This window comes from Lithobates pipiens, unplaced genomic scaffold (assembly GCF_037356315.1).
Source record: "Lithobates pipiens isolate NorthernLeopardFrog02 unplaced genomic scaffold, aLitPip1_a1.2 Scaffold_27, whole genome shotgun sequence".
Taxonomy (NCBI): Eukaryota; Metazoa; Chordata; class Amphibia; order Anura; family Ranidae; genus Lithobates; species Lithobates pipiens.
The window spans coordinates 224,910,867-224,931,327 of record NW_027507788.1 but is presented as its reverse complement, the minus strand read 5'-3'; the positions used below and the strand labels follow the sequence as shown (position 1 = coordinate 224,931,327).

General features: G+C 45.8%; 1 protein-coding gene across 5 annotated transcripts in view; it reads left to right on the top strand.

Moving 5' to 3' along the window:
- The window catches only part of ACOT7 (acyl-CoA thioesterase 7), a 343,430-nt gene that overhangs the window by 267,854 nt on the left and 55,115 nt on the right, over positions 1 to 20,461 (top strand). For all 5 annotated transcript variants that reach the window (XM_077458310.1, XM_077458311.1, XM_077458309.1 and 2 more), the window contains one exon: positions 17,802 to 17,986. In XM_077458310.1, coding sequence (XP_077314436.1) covers positions 17,802 to 17,986 — 185 coding nt within the window. The remainder of the gene's footprint in view (positions 1 to 17,801; positions 17,987 to 20,461) is intronic.

Below are 20,461 nucleotides of genomic sequence, written 5' to 3'. Positions count from 1 at the left end.
CACTTCTCCTAGGGGGTTATACACTGTGGGGAGGAGCTATCAAATGCCGGGAGGGCGTACATGGACATTCTCATGCAGCCCACAAACCCCCTGGGGCGCTCGTGATCGTTGAGTCCTTGGGACGCCTTGGGCCAATCACAGCAGGCCTTTTACCATGTGATCAGCTGTCAGCCAGTGCCCATCAGTGCCGCCTCATCAGTGCCCATCAAAGGAGAAAAATTACCTGTTTGCAAAATTTTATAACAAAATATGAAAAAACTTTTTTATTTTTTTTGTTAATTTAGCAAAAAATAAACCTAGTGGTGATTAAATACCACCAAAAGAAAGCTCTGTTTGTGTGAAGAAAAATGATAAAAAAATGTCTTTAGCTACAGTGTAGTATGACCGCGTAATTGTCAAAGTGTGAGAGCGTAAATTTGGCCTGGGCAGGAAGGGGGTGAAAGTGCCCGGTAGGCAAGGGGTTAAACTCTGGAAGGAGTACGGGTCACCAGGAGCATCAGACATCCCGGGGGACTTTGCTTTTTTGCTCTGTGTTGCCAGAAAGTGAATCCTCATGTTGTTCAGTTCTGCAGTTTCCTGGGGTTATCCCATGCTCCCTGTCCCTATCCCAAAAAAAACCCCTTGACTGTTCTTTGGAGCCAGGGGAAGAGTGAGGAAAATGCTGTGTGCCTGGCTGTGTGTGCTCTAAGTAGGGGGAATAGGACTGCATTCACCAACGGCTCCTGCGGGGGGGGGGGGGGGTGCCCCACATAATTGTAGCAGCTCGCCCTGGATACTTACCTTGTCTACTGCTTCTTCTTGAACCCTTTTGCTACCAGAGCTGTTTTTGTGCTCTGTGCAAAGAAATCCTTTTAGGCCTGAAAATTTTGTTTAACCCCTTCAATACCGGGCACTTTCACCCCCCTCCTGCCCAGGCCAATTTTCAGCTTTCAGCACTGTTACACTTTGAATGACAATTGCGCGGTCATGCAACACTGTACCCAAACAAAATTTTTATGTTTTTTTTTTTTTTTTTTTTTTTTTTTTTAGATGGATAGAACTTTCTTTTGGTGGTATTTGATCACCTCTGTGTTTTTTTTTTTTCCTAAACAAAAAGACTGTGAATTTTGAAAAAAATAAACGTTTTTCTTAGTTTCTATTATAAAAGAGTTTAAGTAATTTTTTTTCCTTCACTGATGGGCACTGATAGGTGGCACAGATGAGGAGGCACTGATGGGCACAGATGAGGAGGCACTGATGGGCACTGATAGGTGGCACAGATGAGGAGGCACTGATGGACACTGATAGGTGGCACAGATGGGCTGCACTGAGGTGGGCACTAATGAGGAGGCATTGATAGGTGGCACTGATGGACACTGACAGACATCACTGATGGGTACAGATTGGCAGCATTTTCAGGCACTGTTGGGGCTGCACTGATGATCAGTGTAGATGTCCTCTGTGTGGATTTGCTGCTTCACGGTAGGGATGGTATTGGCCAGGTGATGAGCGGTGCCTGGTTTCCTCCAGACATGGCGCTTGCCATTCAGGACAAAGAGTTCAATCTTTGTTTCATCAGACCAGAGAATTTTGTTTCTCGTGGTCTGAGAGTCCTTCAGGTGTCTTTTGGAAAACTCCAGGCGGCTGTCATGTGACTTTTACTGATGAGTGGCTTCCGTCTGGCCCCTCTACCATACAGGCCTGATTGGTGGAGTGCTGCAGAGATGGAAATTCTTCTGGAAGGTTCTCCTCTCTCCACAGAGAAATGCTGGAGCTCTGCCAGAGTGACCATCGGGGTTCTTGGTCACCTCCCTGACTATGGTTCTCCTCCCCCAATCGCTGTTTGGCCGGGCGGCCCGCTCTAGGAAGAGTCCTGGTGGTTCCAAACTTCTTCCATTTACAGATAATGGAGACCACTGTGCTCATTGGGACCTTCAATGCTGCATACAATGTTTCTGTACCCTTCCCCCGATCTGTGCCTCCATACAATCCTGTCTCGGAGGTCTAAAGACAATTCCTTGGACATCATGGCTTGGTTTGTGCTCTGACATGCACTGTTACCTGTGGGACCTTCTATAGACAGGTGTGTGCCTTTCCCAATGATGTCCAATCAACTGCATTTACCACAGGTGACCTCCAATCAGGTTGTAGAAACGTCTCGAGGATGATCAGTGGAATCAGGAGGGACCTGAGATCAGTGCTGAGTGTTATGGCAAAGACTGACACTTATGTACATGGGAGGAGCCTGTGATACTTCTGTACATGGGAGGAGCCTGTGATACTTATGTACATGGGAGGAGCCTGTCATACTTATGTACATGGGAGGAGTCTGTGATACTTATGTACATGGGAGGAGCCTGTCATACTTATGTACATGGGAGGAGTCTTTGATACTTATGTACATGGGAGGAGTCTGTGATACTTATGTACATGGGAGGAGTCTGTGATACTTATGTACATGGGAGGAGTCTGTGATACTTATGTACATGGGAGGAGCCTGTGATACTTATGTACATGGGACGGGGCCTGTGATACTTATATACATGGGAGGAGCCTGTCATACTTATGTACATGGGAGGAGTCTGTGATACTTATGTACATGGGAGGAGTCTGTGATACTTATGTACATGGGAGGGGGCCTGTGATACTTATGTACATGGGAGGAGCCTGGGATACTTATGTACATGGGAGGAGTCTGTCATACTTATGTACATGGGAGGGGGCCTGTGATACTTATGTACATGGGAGGAGCCTGGGATACTTATGTACATGGGAGGAGCCTGGGATACTTATGTACATGGGAGGGGCCTGTGATACTTATGTACATGGGAGGGGCCTGTGATACTTATGTACATGGGAGGGGCCTGTGATACTTATGTACATGGGAGGGGCCTGTGATACTTATGTACATGGGAGGAGCCTGTCATAATTATGTACATGGGAGGAGCCTGTGATACTTATGTACATGGGAGGGGGCCTGTGATACTTATGTACATGGGAGGAGCCTGTGATACTTATGTACATGGGAGGAGCCTGGGATACTTATGTACATGGGAGGAGCCTGGGATACTTATGTACATGGGAGGAGCCTGGGATACTTCTGTACATGGGAGGAGCCTGTGATACTTATGTACATGGGAGGAGCCTGTGATACTTATGTACATGGGAGGGGCCTGTGATACTTATGTACATGGGAGGGGCCTGTGATACTTATGTACATGGGAGGAGCCTGTCATACTTATGTACATGGGAGGAGCCTGTCATACTTATGTACATGGGGGGAGCCTGTCATACTTATGTACATGGGAGGAGCCTGTCATACTTATGTACATGGGAGGAGCCTGTCATACTTATGTACATCGGATTTGTTCCCTTTTTTTATTTTTAGTACATTTGCAAAGAGTTCAAACAAATTTCTTTAACGTTGTCTTAATGGGGGATTGTTTGTAGAAGTTTGAGGAAAAGAATTAATTTAATCCATTTTGCAATAAGGCTGTAACATAAAATGTGGAAAAAGTGAAGCGCCGTGAATGCTTTCTGGATGCTCTGTATAGCGAATGCCGGGTCCTGGGTTTAGTAACACTATGGTGATTGTGAAGCCTCTTCTTTTTTCCATCCTCTATTAAAATAACAAACATGTTATACTTGCCTGCTCTGTATTGGTTTTGCAGAGAGCAGCCCCGATCCTCCTCTTCTCAGGTCTCTGGAGCTCCTGGCCCCTCCTTCCTGTTGAGTGCCCCCATAGCAAGCAGCTTGCTATGGGGGCAACCGAGCCGCAGCTCCATGTATCCATTCGGAGACACAGAGCCGCTATTTGGCCCTGCCCCCCTTCTCTCTCCTCATTGGCTAACTTAGTTTGATTGGCAGTAGCAGGAACCAGTGGCGCAACTGCTGTGTCCTGAACAGCCGAGGCACTCGTGGACATCGCCGGATCAAGAGGGGGCTCAGTTAAGTATTAGGGGGGGGCTGAAAAGAATGCAACTTTCTGCCTTTGCAACCACTTTAAGACGAAACGTTTTTGAACCGTTTCATGTTTTTGTTTTGTGTTTTTTTTATTTATTTATTCTTGTGCATAAAAGAAAATTGAAGGACGATCGCCCCTCGTTTCAGCTAATATTAAATTAAATACACCAACATTAATGTAAAATGATTTCTATTATTCAGCGATTGTGTCTTCAGGGTCCGGAGCAGAAGTAGACTCCCAATCTACAAAAAAATATTACATTAAACTGCCGAAAGGAAATGCTTAAAAGGACGGAAACATCTCCTAATTAAGTATTCTCAAAATATCCCGCAGCTGAATTTAATAGAACTTCCCAGCAAACGATTTTCGTCTAAAGTTTCTTACGCAGCTTTAAATTATTATAGGGGGAAGACGGACAGAAGGAAGTATGAAAGTGAAAATGTTGGAGGAAGTTTATAGAGTTAGATCTGTGAGTCCATTATGGCTCTCCTTGTTTTTCTTGTATCTCTAGTAGAGTTCCCTTCTCTATAAATTCCGTTTCCAGCCGGGAGCCTCTTTTTAATAATTGAATAAACGGCAGGCAGTTTTTCCCACCTGCAGATCCAGGCAGTAAGTGGAAGCAACCAGTAAGCTTTCTAATGCGATCCAGCAAACTCTGCAGCTGTGCTAAAGGTCGGAGTGCTCACTCAAGCAAGCAGGGCCAGGCATTGCATCTAGCGCTCAGACTGACTTGCCACAAAATCACGTACGCCTTATCAGTGCCAACATTTGAGAAGTGCTTCCCATGAGTGAGAACATTGTGAAAAGATCCTCTATGATCAGGAGGATTGGAAACGTTTTCTAGCAGACTTCGGCCCATTGCTCTGTACGTGGTTCGCAAAACGTATTCCTCCACCTCCAGCTCATGCTTTAGACTAGTGGTCTCCAAACGTACGTGGCCCTTTGCTTGCTTTTATCTGGCCCTTGGTGCACTACTCCTCCAACTGACTCCAATGGTGGGACACCATTCCTCTCACTGACCGCATCCATGGGGCATTATTCCCCCCCATTAATACCTAAAAGGGACACTATTCTTCCCATACAACCAATGATGCTGCATTGCTTTCTTCCACTGACCACAGTCCGGTCCACCTAAGTCCTGAAGGACGGTAATCTGGCCCTTTGCTTAGAAAGTTTGGAGACCCCTGCTTTAGAGTAGACCACGGGTCTCCAAACTTTATAAACAAAGGGCCAGTTTATTGTCCATCAGGCTCTAGGGGGGCCAGACTGTAGCTAGTGGGATTAGAAAATGTCCCATTGTCAGTGAGAGTAGACAAGGTCCCATCATTGGTTTTAATTGGAGGAATACTACCCCATCATTGGTGACTGTTGGAGAAGTGGTACCTCATCATTGGTGTCTGTGGAAGAGGCTGTAACCTGTCATTGGTGTCAGTGAGAGGAATGGTGCCCAATCATTGGTATCAGTGGATGGAATGGTGCCCTATCATTGGTGTCAGTGAGAAGAGTAGGGCCCCATAATTGGTGTCAGTGAGAGAAATTGTGTCCAATCATTGGCATCAGTGGATGGAATGGTGTCCCATCATTGGTGTCAGTGGATGAAATGGTGCCCCATCATTGGCATCAGTGGATGGAATGGTGTCCCATCATTGGTGTCAGTGGATGGAATGGTGCCCCATCATTGGTGTCAGTGAGAAGAGTAGGGCCCCATAATTGGTGTCAGTGAGAGAAATGGTGTCCAATCATTGGCATCAGTGAGAGAAATGGTGTCCAATCATTGGCATCAGTGGATGGAATGGTGTCCCATCATTGGTGTCAGTGGATGGAATGGTGTCCCATCATTGGTGTCAGTGGATGGAATGGTGTCCCATCATTGGTGTCAGTGGATGGAATGGTGTCCCAGCATTCGTGTCAGTGGATGGAATGGTGTTCCATCATTGGTGTCAGTGGATGGAATGGTGTCCCATCATTGGTGTCAGTGGATGAAATGGTGCCCCATCATTGGCATCAGTGGATGGAATGGTGTCCCATCATTGGTGTCAGTGGATGGAATGGTGCCCCATCATTGGTGTCAGTGAGAAGAGTAGGGCTCCATAATTGGTGTCAGTGAGAGAAATGGTGTCCAATCATTGGCATCAGTGAGAGAAATGGTGTCCAATCATTGGCATCAGTGGATGGAATGGTGTCCCATCATTGGTGTCAGTGGATGGAATGGTGCCCCATCATTGGTGTCAGTGGATGGAATGGTGTCCCATCATTGGTGTCAGTGGATGGAATGATGCCCCATCATTGGTGTCAGTGGATGGAATGGTGCCCCATCATTGGTGTCAGTGGATGGAATGGTGCCCCATCATTGGGGTCAGTGGATGGAATGGTGTCCCATCATTGGTGTCAGTGGATGGAATGATGCCCCATCATTGGTGTCAGTGGATGGAATGGTGCCCCATCATTGGTGTCAGTGGATGGAATGGTGCCCCATCATTGGTGTCAGTGGATGGAATGAGGCTCCAAGGGCTAAGGCATGTAAAGGGCCACAGCTTTTTCTGCTTTAGATGATGCCAGTCTTTCCGGGTACTATAAAAAGGTAATATAGGGGGAAAGAACCCACTGAAAATAGACACTGGCGGACCAAGCTGCTTAATAAGGGATCATTTTATTACAAAAAGTACAAAAAAGCCAAAATCTGATACCCATGACCAACACCAAAATCATATTAAAATTAGACAATGTTGTCTGTTAAGAGCAGCTCCGTCACGCTGACCACATGTGCACACACACACACACACACACACACACACACACACACACACACACACACACACACACACACACACACACACATACTTGACTCTTAACAGACAAAGTTGTCTAATTTTAATATGATTCTGGTGTTTGTGATGAGTATCAGATTTTGGCTTTTTTGTAATAAAATGATCCCTTATTAAGCAGCTTGGTCCGCCTGTGTCTCTTTTCAGTGGGTTCTTTGCACCTATATTACCTTTTTATAGTTGCCTTATTTAGACACGTAGACCGCACCTTCTTACTGATGAGTCTTGACATTTAGGGACACTACACGGGTATGTTTTACATTACCCAGTGTGGTGGTAACAAATACGTGAGTATTGGTCTTTAATTCTATCTTTATACGGTCTTTCAGGTTCTCTCTTTCATTCCTGTAACTGGAATTCCAAAAAAAACAAACAAAGGCTCTTCTGAACCTGATCGTCGGGCACTGTGCCAACTCCCAACTTCCACTTTTGACATTTTCCTTTACCGTGACCAAATGGGTGCTCTACACAGTGTAGTGGTCTTCCACCCCCAACCAAGTGCGGGTGGAACAAAAGATGGCATAGTTTCTCTTTCATGAAAACTTTCTGCGATTCCTAATGACTCAATTTGTAAATACGAACTAGTATGGACCACCCGGAACGACTGAAACACTATTTACCAAATCATTTTGAAAATTCCTTATTGACCCTTTGGCATGCTTACCTTAAGAGGGTACACCATATATAGATGGTCAGAAGCCATATGAAACAATCCCCAACCACCTCTCTTCCCCGTTCTTTCCTCTTATTATACATATCTCTTCTCTTTGTTGCCCAACTTTCCTCGGAGCCCCATATCACATAATGGTCACCATAGCTGCTGGAGTGGCTGGGCTCAGCTGCAAATTAATACATTGCTTGGCTCTAATCCAGCATTCTTCTTGAATCCAATATGCTCAACAGGCCACATGTCTTATGCAAGGCCATATACATGGGTCGAATTCCAAACACTTTGTCGATTGAAAACCAAAAATTCTGTGCGTTTCGTAATTAGACGGTGCCACCGTTGATTTCACAATTTGACCAACCAAGCCTTTTCGTCTTCACCTCAGGTTACGGAAAATAAAATTAGAGGCTGGGAATCTTCTTTTCTTTCCAGGTCACGGCTTATTTGCGGATTTATTTTTTGATTATATTTCTTGCATGATTCTCACACATCATTGATTATATATTTGTTTGTTTTTCAAAAAAAAAATTTCCAACATGCCTGATCATTCAAAATTCGATGGCCACACGAAAATTGGCTGCTAGCTGGGGCCCCTCTAATGGTAGAAAATCGAACTATTATTCAAAGGTGCGGATTTTCAGAAGAAGAGTCGTTTTTAATTCGACGCATGTATGGCCGGCCTTTGCGCGCTCTTCCACTTGGCTATATGAGCGATACAGGAGCTTGGGTCTTCAATTGCTAGATCCACCACGTCTCCATAATACAATGGACTTTGCAGGGTAGACCTTTCTGCAAAGCCGTCTTCTATTCAATCTTTTATATCTGTATTTCTACTGCTGAACCTTTTGAAAATGTGCTCCTTTTAATGTATTTTTGAAAACACTCAATGAAAATTTATTGAAACAGAAAAGTAACTCTATATATACAGTATATACACCCATCTGGAAAGGGCAAAGAGAGCACATAGTTTTCAGCCCATTACCTGAATTGAGCAATAAAAAAAAAACCAGAAGTATATATTTTATCCATTGCAGAGCTCGAAAAACTGAAATAGCCAAGTGATCGTTGAGGTTTTCCTAACCATTGTGATGTCATTAATTCTTATTTCCTCCAGTATGCTGTAGAATAGTAGGTCCAATTTACGTAAAGGGTACAGTGCTTAATAGCCAAAACTGTTGACCACCCGCTCCTCCTCAATAAACTACATTCCCTTGGCCTCCGAGATTCTGCGCTTTCCTGATTCTCTGCCTATCTATCACAGCGCTCCTTCAGTGTCACCTACAACTCTGTATCCTCCTCTCCATTGCCTCTTTCTGTGGGGGTCCCCCAAGGCTCTGTTCTTGGACCCCTTCTCTTCTCTATTTATACCTCCTCCCTTGGTCACTTGATAACCGCCCATGGCTTCCAATACCACTTATACGCCGATGACACCCAAATCTATCTGTCTACTCCTCACCTCACTCCTTCAGTGTCCTCTCGCATTACTAACCTGCTAACTGACATATCAGCATGGATGTCACACCATTTCCTTAAACTAAACCTCTCTAAAACTGAGCTATTAATAATCCCCCTGAACATGCCCCCCTCCATGACTTTTCCATCAAAATCAACAATGCAACCATCAGGCCCTCCCCTCCCCCAGGGTACTCGGTGTAATCCTAGACTCTGACTTGTCATTTCAGCCCCAAGTCCAATCGTTGTCAAAAGTTTGTAGATTTCACCTCCGTAACATCTCTAAAATTCACCCCTTTTTAACAAATGAAATTACCAAACTCCTCATTCACTCCCTCGTTATCTCTCGCCTTGACTATTGCAACTCCCTTCTCATTGGCCGGCCATCTCCTCTTCAGTCTATCATGAATGCTGCTGCCAGACTTATCCACCTTATCAACCGCTCAGTGTTTGCCAACCCTCTCCTCCAATCCCTACACTGGCTCCCAATCACCCAGTGAATTAAAGCGGGAGTCCACCGGGACTCCGCGTTTTTTTTTCTTTTTTTTAAAAGCCAGCAGCTACAAATACTGCAGCTGCTGACTTTTAAATAGTGACACTTACCTGTCCAGCGCGCCCGCGATGTCGGCACCCGAAGCCAATCGCTCGCTCGTCTATCGGGTCCTGCCGCCGCCATCTTGGGTATGGGAATCAGGAAATGGAGCCTTTCGGCTTCATTTCCCGGTTCCCTACTGCGCATGCGCGAGCCGCGCGGCGCAATCCGGACGGTCCCCGCTGCCTCTGGGAGCTGTGTGTTTCCCAGCAGGCAGCGGGGCACTTGCTGAAGGGGGCGGGCGCTTGCGGAAAGGGGCGTAACGTACGCCCCTTTCCGCAGAGAGCTAGCCCGGAAGTGGGTGCAGTTACCTGGATTATCCAGGTAACTGCACCCCCCTCCCCCCTGAAAGGTGCCGATTGTGGCGCCGGAGGGGGGGGGGGATTCCGATGAGCGGAGGTCCATTTTAGGGTGGACCTCTGCTTTAAATTCAAAATACTAACCACCACATACAAAGCCATTCACAACTCTGCCCCGAGCTACATCACCAATCTTGTCACCAAATATCACCCAAATTGTCCCCTCCCTTCTTCTCAAGACCTCCTACTCTCAAGCTCTCTCGTCTCCTCCTCCCACACTCGTCTCCAGGATTTCTCCAGAGCCTCTCCAATCCTCTGGAACTCTGCTACCTCCACCGGTCCGGCTATCCCCTACTCTTGCTACCTTCAGGCGATCCCTGAAAACTCATCTATTCAGGGAAGCCGATCACGTCTCAAACTAATCTCCTACCACTTCCATCAACTCATTCCCAACAGTTATAACCTTCTGTACCACCTGCCCCACCCTATTAGATTGTAAGCTCTTCTGAGCAGGCCACTCTTAATCCTCTTGTATTTAATTGTATTATAACTGTATTGTCTCCCTTTTATATTGTAAATTGCTGGCGCTATTTAAATCCTGAATAATTTAAATGCAGTTTTGGTTCTCTGCAATGAAACCCACCCCCCCCCCCCCTCCGAAGAACGTGGGAGAAAAACAAACCACGTAGTTGGGGGCATTTTACAGATAAAACGATCTCCTGAATAAACACTTGTCTTTAGTGAAAATGATGAGGGCGAATAATCCCCCAACGTTACGCAACAAGATTAAATTGTTGAAGGGAGAGATTGTAGGAGATCATCAATGTACACCGTGATTAAAGATGTCTTGTGCAGCACAAGGTAAGACCTGCTATCTCCACCATGAGATTAAGCGCAACTGTCTGCATAGTCTGGGCATTATAATTACTGGAGGAGGAGGTTTAACACAAAGTATCGGAAATCTAAAATTCTAGGCTTCACAGGCCACCCTAAACCAATCTTCTCAGCTTTAGGGATTACCCAGAACCAATGCCTTTGACCATTTTTCATTATTTAACCCCCTTCCTGCCCAGACCAATTTTCAGCATTCAGCGCTGTCACACTTTGAATGACAATTGCACGTGAGCGTGAAAAAAAAAAAAAAAAAACAATGTTTTTTTAGTTTCTGTTTAGAAATTTTGCAAATAAGTAATTTTTCTCCATTACTGATGTGCTCTGATGAGGCTGCACTGATGAGGAAGAATTGATGGGCACTGATAGGTGGCACTGATGAGGAGGCATTGATGGGCGGCACTGATGGTCACTGATTGACATTGAAGGGGATAATTGGGGCACTGATGATCAATGTCAGTGGTGGCTGGTGCTAAAGAAAATTTGGAGGGAGTGGAAACAAACTGAAAAAATTCGGAAAAAACCCAATCAATTGCAGCCTCACTGTTCCATCAATCGCCGCCACTGTGCCATCAAATGTACCCCATAAAATGCAGCCATTGTGCCCATGAAACGCAGCCACTGTGCCCATCAAACAAAGCCACTGTGCCCATCAAACAAAGCCACTGTGACCATCAATTGCTCCCACTGTGTCATATCAAACGCTGCCAGTGTGCCACCCGTTGTCTGCACTGGTCTGTCTCGGTGGGACAGCTCCTCGATGTCTTTTCCCATCCTCTGTTATGAGCGTCCAATCACAGCGCCTGTCGTTTCAGCCAGTCAGATGACCAGTAACAGATCCTGAGTGGCGGAGAGGCGGTTTAGTGTTATGCAAGCGAAGATTCATTCGCTTTTCTAACACAGCTGAGTGACCTGCGAGCGCCCAGTTTCACGCTGGCTGGTCACCATTTTTTCACGCCTATTAAAGTCTATGGCTTTAATCAGGTGCTTCAAAAACACCCCCCGCCGCTGTAATTCGGGCGCCTGGCACCCAAAAAGGTGCTGGGCCCCTGAATAGGGGGTGGCAGCGGCGGCCATATTGGTGCTAGAGGGGAGTGGCAGGAGAGAGGGAGCAGCGCCCTTGTGCCCTTAATGCACGGGCTGCCAATGATCAGTGTCCTGATTATCTGTCTACATGTCCTCTGTCACACTTGCCGGTTACCGGCTCTCCTTTCTTTACATAGATACAGCGTGTTAGGAAAGTACTGCCGATAAAAGGCAAGTCTGTTTACATTGTGGTCAGTTGCGATTGGCCCTTTACCACAATCTGTGATCAGCTGTGTCCAATAGAAACAGAGATACCTACGTTTCTGCAAATGTCGCCAGCAGAACAGTGACAGCATAGGGAAGCCCTGGGAGTACGAGGTATGTGCAAGATCCTCAGCTGAATACTAGAAAATGATCATCTAATGCAGCCATTCTTCTGAGGAACCCTTTAAATAATTTTTAGGTCATCGGGGATTGCCTGCTGAAACTAAATCATTGGGAAGAATACCCTCGTTGCAGTAAAAGTCAAACTTCCACCCCTACAGAAAGCTAAAAAGATTATTGCCGTCATGTTATTGGCTTTGCTTAGTGATGTTGGCCCCAGAACTATAAAGGCTCCATCAAATGGGAAGCCAATTAGCCTCTGCTCAAGGAACCTCTAGCAACCTCTGGAGGAACCCTAGTGTCAGGGCCAGGGTGTAAAAGCCGAGACCTTTGCTGTGTCTGGTGGTAACTCTTCTTGCTGAGATGCTGGACAGCTCCCTGCCTGATTGCTTAGACAAGCTTGTCTTGTGTCCTGTTTCTCTTGAACCTTGAACTCTTTGCTCCTCCTTTGCATGAATTTCCTATTTAAGCCATGTCTTTGCACTTCCCGTTTGGCAGATTATTGTGCTCCCTCCAGCCAATATCGCTACCACTCGTTACCGACCTTTGGCTTATTCCACAACTACGCTTTTGCTTGTTCCCAACCTGTAAGACTTGTTACCAACCTTTGGGTAGTTTACGGACTACACTTTGCTTGATCCCTGCCTGCTATATCTGCTACTTGGCACCGGCTTGCTCCCCTCGTGGTGGGGCGATCTGGTACTAACACCCACCAAAACCCATCTCCACTTATTGGAGATCTGGTAATTACCTGTTCGTGCTTGGACCCCCAAACCTCGGGTGAGGCCCCCATCATCCGCCGTGACCTGCTTGATCCCTACCTGCTATATCTGCTACTGGATCCCAGCTTGCTCACTTCCTGGTGTGGTGATCTTGAGGACCATGACCTTGTACTGACACACGGCAAAACCCATCTCCACCATCAGGAGCTCTGGTGAATATCAGTTAGTGCTTAGACCCCACATCTTGGGTGAGCCCCCATCATCCGCCATGACCTGCTTGATCCCTACCTGCTATAACTGCTACTGGACCCTGGCTTGCTCACCTACTCACCTGAGGACTTTGACCTGGTATTAACATGAAGCAAAGTCCATCTCCAAGATCAGGAGGTCTGGTAAATACCAATTATTGCTTAGAACCCCGCACCTTGGGGTGAGCCCATGTCATCCACCAGAATGACCTGCTATACCTATCCTGCTGGTCAATGGGAGCCTCTCTACTGCTATAGCTTATGATCTCTGAGCCTGACCCCTGACTGTGCCACCTAGGGTTCCACTGAACGAGTGGATTCTCCATTGATGAGAATGGCTGATCTAATGTATTCATTCAAGGTTCAGCTTTAATAGAACTCGCCAATCCCTATTAGGATTTTCATACCATTATAGCAATGACTATCCTGCAAGAGGATAAAGCATCTGCCCCATAATGGCTGCCTCTTCCGCATTCCATTCTAGAATCCCGTGTAGCTGTTAATGTGAAGCTCATGGCCTCGCTCCGCTCCCGCGTCCCCTGAGCCAAAAGCACCGAGTTCTCAAAGTCTTGTAGAAGCGTTGCTATCCTTCGTATAACAGGCCATCTGTCCTGCACTGCCAACCATGTATAAAGTTCAGCAATGCTTTTATCCCTTTTAAAAAATGAATAGTGGATTTTGGTACGTGACATGTCTTCCCTTTCTAATATAATCCCTTCACTGTTTAATTATGGAAACTGGCACACACTTGTGGTGGTGTGTGTGTGTATATATAACATTCCCCCCAATGGCCAAGGCTGTGTTTTAAATCTTTCATACCGAAATTCATTTACAGCAACATTTGCCAAACTAGAATCCCTTTATTGTGGCCGTAGTACTGGAAATCTGAGGGAACACGAAGGATAGGAAGATGGGACAGATCACTGCATCTACATAGACTGAAATACCTAAGATTTTTATTTTTTTTCTTGGGCTTGGCAAATTGTGCTTTTTTTTTTTTTTAATAGACCAAGTGTTTTTATTTTTATTTTATTTTTTTACAGAACTAAAGAACCTTCTGAATGTGTTATAAAACATGGAAGAAATACAATGTGTTTGGCAACCAATCAGATTGCAGCTAACATTTTTCCAGTGCATTGCATGGCCTGGAAGCCCCCTTTCCCATTAGTCAAGCTTTTTTAAATTAGTTTTTCTTTCTTTATTTTCATCTCTTAATCCTGGGAATAACATACTTACTGTCCTAAGGTGACGACCCTTCTTCCTCTGTAGCCATTCTCAATCAGGGTTCCGCCAGAGGTTTCTACAGGTTCCTTGAGCAGCTTCTGCCTCGAAGATGAGCAATCACTAAAACATTTTTTTAGACATCTATAAAGGAAAGATTCTTCCCACTGATCACCAATGTAAGGAACATTCTTCTCACTGATCACCAATATAAGGAACGTTCTTCTCACTGATCACCAATGTAAGGAACATTCTTCTCACTGATCACCAATGTAAGGAACATTCTTCTCACTGATCACCAATGTAAGGAACATTCTTCTCACTGATCACCAATGTAAGGAACATTCTTCTCACTGATCACCAATGTAAGGAACATTCTTCTCACCGATCACCAATGTAAGGAACATTCTTCTCACCGATCACCAATGTAAGGAACATTCTTCTCACCGATCACCAATGTAAGGAACATTCTTCTCACTGATCACCAATGTAAGGAACATTCTTCCCACTGATCACCAATGTAAGGAACATTCTTCCCACTGATCACCAATGTAAGGAACATTCTTCCCACTGATCACCAATGTAAGGAACATTCTTCTCACTGATCACCAATGTAAGGAACATTCTTCCCACTGATCACCAATGTAAGGGACATTCTTCTCACTGATCACCAATGTAAGGAACATTCTTCTCACTGATCACCAATGTAAGGAACATTCTTCTCACTGATCACCAATGTAAGGAACATTCTTCCCACTGATCACCAATGTAAGGAACATTCTTCTCACTGATCACCAATGTAAGGAGCATTCTTCTCACTGATCACCAATGTAAGGAACATTCTTCTCACTGATCACCAATGTAAGGAACATTCTTCCCACTGATCACCAATGTAAGGAACATTCTTCTCACTGATCACCAATGTAAGGAGCATTCTTCTCACTGATCACCAATGTAAGGAACATTCTTCTCACTGATCACCAATGTAAGGAACATTCTTCCCACTGATCACCAATGTGAGGAACATTCTTCTCACTGATCACCAATGTAAGGAACATTCTTCTCACTGATCACCAATGTAAGGAACATTCTTCTCACTGATCACCAATGTAAGGAACATTCTTCTCACTGATCACCAATGTAAGGAACATTCTTCTCACTGATCACCAATGTAAGGAACATTCTTCTCACTGATCACCAATGTAAGGAACATTCTTCTCACTGATCACCAATGTAAGGATCATTCTTCTCACTGATCACCAATGTAAGGATCATTCTTCTCACTGATCACCAATGTAAGGACCATTCTTCCCACTGATCACCAATGTAAGGAACATTCTTCTCACTGACCACCAATGTAAGGGACATTCTTCCCACTGACCACCAATGTAAGGGACATTCTTCCCACTGACCACCAATGTAAGGAACATTCTTCTCACTGATCACCAATGTAAGGAACATTCTTCTCACTGATCACCAATGTAAGGAGCATTCTTCCCACTGATCACCAATGTAAGGAGAGTTCTTCCCACTGACCACCAATGTAAGGGACATTCTTCCCACTGATCACCAATGTAAGGAGAGTTCTTCCCACTGACCACCAGTGAATGAACGAATGAGTGACTTGTATAGCGCTACCTATGCGAACTGAATCGCCTCAGGGCGCTTTCTTGCCACTGGTGTCCATCTGCAGCTTTTACGCGGTCCTTTAACCTGTAGGGTCCCGACACACTTACAACACATACAACATTGACATACACATACACATATTATGGCCAATTATTATTTTTTGGACAGGGTCTAATTAACCTACCAGCATGTCTTTGGAGTGTGGGAGGAAACCGGAGTACCCGGAGGAAACCCACGCAGGCACAGGGAGAACATGCAAACTCCAGGCAGGTAGTGTCGTGGTCAGGATTTGAACCAGCGACCCTATTGCTGCTTAGTGAAAATGCTAACCACTACGCCACTGTGCTGCCAGTGTAATTTAAATTCTACAACTGGCTACCGATGTAAGGAGCATTCTTTCCACTGGTCAGTGTGAAGGGCATTCTCACTGGCCACCAGTGTAAAGGACATGCCTCCCAATGGCCATCATGCTAAAGTACCATGAGCTGTAAATATATTAAGGATTAGTGGGTGTTTCCTGAGGCTGGAAAGTTGTTTCCAGGATTCTTTTGTGTTAAATGGGTTGAGATTGGCTGCTCCACTGTATCTATGGAGGGAACCATGGTTGTCACCCTTGTAGAGGACTACCAATGCATCTTCCGTTATCATTATCTCCATTACAGAGAGGTGAGGTGTAGTTTACAGTAGTTTGGAAGGAAGATAACGTGTTTGTAGTTTAATTTCAGGTGTGCAGAACCAAGAACTTGGTGCAGGGATGGTGGGAACCCCAGTGATGAAGTGCTCTCTGTGTCGGGGTATAGGACATTTGGCAAAGCACTGTAATATAAGGTGTAATCTGTGCAATGCGGTGGGACATCCTTACAGTCAATGTCCTGAGGCCATGCACAACAAGCCGGAGCTCATGAGAGAGTTCTTCCGTCTGGACATGGAGGATGCACAGAGCTCAGCAGCTGGAGGGCCTGTGATTCCATCAGTGTCTGTGCCAATACCCAATGCGTCTGTGTCTCCCCAGTCTGTGGTGCCCCAATCTGTGCCAATACCCAATGTGTCTGTGTCTCCCCAGTCTGTGCCAATACCCAATGTGTCTGTGTCTCCCCAGTCTGTATGTAAAGTTTCAGTTGCCAAGAATGTGTCCAATCCTTCTGTGTCTTCTAAAATTGCAGAGACAGCAAGAGGTGCTGAGGCAGGTCCTTCCAGTGCGGTGCCAGTCCCCCTCCCCCACCGCTGTAGGGTCTCTGTTATGGGTTATGGGTCATGGGGTGCAGAGGAGTGGGGAGGATGGTGAAGAGGCTGGCCTAGTGGTAGATAAGGGAAGGGAGAGTGGGGGGGGGGGGGGGTGAAGGGAGGATAGGTGTGGGGAGGCTGTTGACCAAGGATGATATGGAGTGGTCGGAGGATAAAAGGAAGAGGGGCAAAAGGAAGGGGGGAAAAAAAGAGGTACAGTTACCTTAAGTCCTGAGGTTTTGCATTTAGAAAATAAGTTTGAGGTCCTGTTGGAGGATGATGATGATGATGATGATGATGATGATGAGTGGGACTTGTTCAGTTCAGCGTCTTCCATGGATGATGAGTGCCGGGGTGCAACGAAGCGCGCTGGTTCTCTGGGCAGAGGGAGTAGTCAGGCTAAGAAGCGTCTGCCTCAACTACCCTAATGGCTGTTCCCACTCCGTTTTTATAGAAGGCTCCATGCATGGTGACGGTGATGTCCCTTAGTCTGGCTCTCCTGTAGGGATTGTGTTGTGCGCATTTTGGTTTGCACCATTTATTATGTTCCTGTTTTGTATAGTCATATTCAATTATTTTGTAAATATGTTTTATTTATTTATTATGGTTTTATTGTATATAAGTTGTTGTTTGTAAGATTTTCAATAAAGAGAATTAACCCCTTCTGTTCTCTTTCAGGTTGTATAATCACCATATCTGGACGCATGACCTTCACCAGTAACAAATCCATGGAGATCGAGGTGTTTGTGGATGCGGACACTCTGGTCGGTGACACCCAGGAGCGATATCGAGCCGTCAGCGCCTACTTCACCTACGTGTCTCTGAGCAAAGACCTCAAACCGCTTCCCGTCCCCCAGCTTGTGGTAAGTACAAAGTCTACTTACTGTCATTCATTGAAGGAATGACACCAGATGACACCATCTTTACTCTTGTCTTATAGATGATAATGTCAGTGAGTGTTACAGATCAAAAAGATTGGGGACTTGTACAATTAACTGCATATATTAACCATTTACAATGGAATAATTGATTGGGTTTACCCATGGAAGAAAAGGGAAGCTGGAGTTCCACTTTAAGCCACCTGACAGTCTTCTATTTCTCAGGGATTCTATTGGAGAAATCCTTGTGCCGAGTTCCCGGGTCTGTACACCCACTGTGCCTATTATGAGGGGTTCCCACAATTCCTGCGCCGAGTTCCCGGGTCTGTATACCCGCTGTGCCCATTATGAGGGGCTCCCACCATCCCTGTGCTGAGTTCCCCGGTCTGTACACCCACTGTGCCTATTATGAAGGGTTCCCACCATCCCTGTGCTGAGTTCCCGGGTCTGTACACCCGCTGTACCCATTATGAGGGGTTCCCACCATCCCTGTGCTGAGTTCCCGGGTCTGTACACCCGCTGTGCCCATTATGAGGGGTTCCCACAATTCCTGCGCCGAGTTCCCGGGTCTGTATACCCGCTGTGCCCATTATGAGGGGCTCCCACCATTCCTGTGCAGAGTTCCCCGGTCTGTACACCCACTGTGCCCATTATGAGGGGCTCCCACCATCCCTGTGCAGAGTTCCTGGGTCTGCACAACCACTGTGCCCATTATGAGGGGTTCCCACCATCCCTGTGCTGAGTTCCCAGGTCTGTACACCCGCTGTGCCCATTATGAGGGGTTCCCACCATCCCTGTGCTGAGTTCCCGGGTCTGTACATCCGCTGTGCCCATATGAGGGGCTCCCACCATCCCTGTGCAGAGTTCCCGGGTCTGCACAACCACTGTGCCCATTATGAGGGGTTCCCACCATCCCTGTGCTGAGTTCCCGGGTCTGTACACCCGCTGTGCCCATTATGAGGGGCTCCCACCATCCCTGTGCCAAGTTCCCGGGTCTGTACACCCGCTGTGCCCATTATGAGGGGTTACCACCATCCCTGTGCCGAGTTCCCGGGGTCTGTACACCCGCTGTGCCCATTATGAGGGGTTACCACCATCCCTGTGCCGAGTTCCCGGGTCTGTACACCCGCTGTACCCATTATGAGGGGTTCCCACCATCCCTGTGCTGAGTTCCCGGGTCTGTACACCCGCTGTGCCCATTATGAGGGGCTCCCACCATCCCTGTGCCAAGTTCCCGGGTCTGTACACCCGCTGTGCCCATTATGAGGGGTTACCACCATCCCTGTGCCGAGTTCCCGGGTCTGTACACCCGCTGTGCCCATTATGAGGGGTTACCACCATCCCTGTGCCGAGTTCCCGGGTCTGTACACCCGCTGTACCCATTATGAGGGGTTACAACTCCTGTTGTTGGATTTATTAAGTATGTAACAGGAGGGGCCTAACCTCTTACCGCTGCCCCTTTTAAAAGGGGTTCCTCACACTGAAGGACGGTAGGTGGACTCCCAATGATATGATCACTGTGATTGGCTGTGGCGGTGATCATGTAATTGGGAGCTCGCCCTACTGGCAGCCGAACGTAAAGGGTGATCAGGAGCTGTCGGTGATGGGTTGAGGTTGCTGGAACAGAACAGCGGGAAGCATCAGATCTCTGCCACCTGTAACTGAAATATCATTTTTTTTGGATTAAATCTTTAATTAAATGACTTTTTACCGCCAGGATCTATTCTGGGTGTTCCATCCGAAGCCGGGCTTTCAATTTTGGAATTACCCCCCCCCCCCCCCCCTTCATTGCTGTCGTTTGCATTTCATAAACAGCATAAATAATTAAACAGAAGCAGATAAGACGTCTGTTGTGTTTTCATAATACAAATATATTGCGGTTATAAATAATCCTCCGAGCACTTCATTAAAATTCATCACGCAGAGCTCCGATCTCCGCCGCACAGCGACTCAGGTGTAGCAGATAAAATACCGCCACAAATCCTTCCCGCCATCTATATCACATTGGAATTGTTTCCCGTTACAGCCGGCGATGCTCCCATTTTATGAGTTGGTAATAAATAGTCTGTGAATTATATATATATATATGATATTGATCTATCAATGTATGGAGCACAGGCGGATCCAGTCTGTCATTTTCAATTACATTGATAAAAGGGCTTTCTTCTTCAATCCCCTCCTGGACTCCCTTATAAGATCAAATAGAATAGAATATTAGTATAAATAGTACTTAATGTAAATAAATAGTATAATCCTTTAAGATTTATAGTCTGATCTTATTATATATAATATTATCTTACTATTATTTTTTATTGTATAATATAACAAGATAGTATTTATTTATTTTAAATAAAATAATACTTTCTTATATTAGTTATACTATTATTTTTAATAGTATAAATATAAGATTGTAGTATTATTTATTTATATTTATTTTATTTATAATAAAATAATACTTTC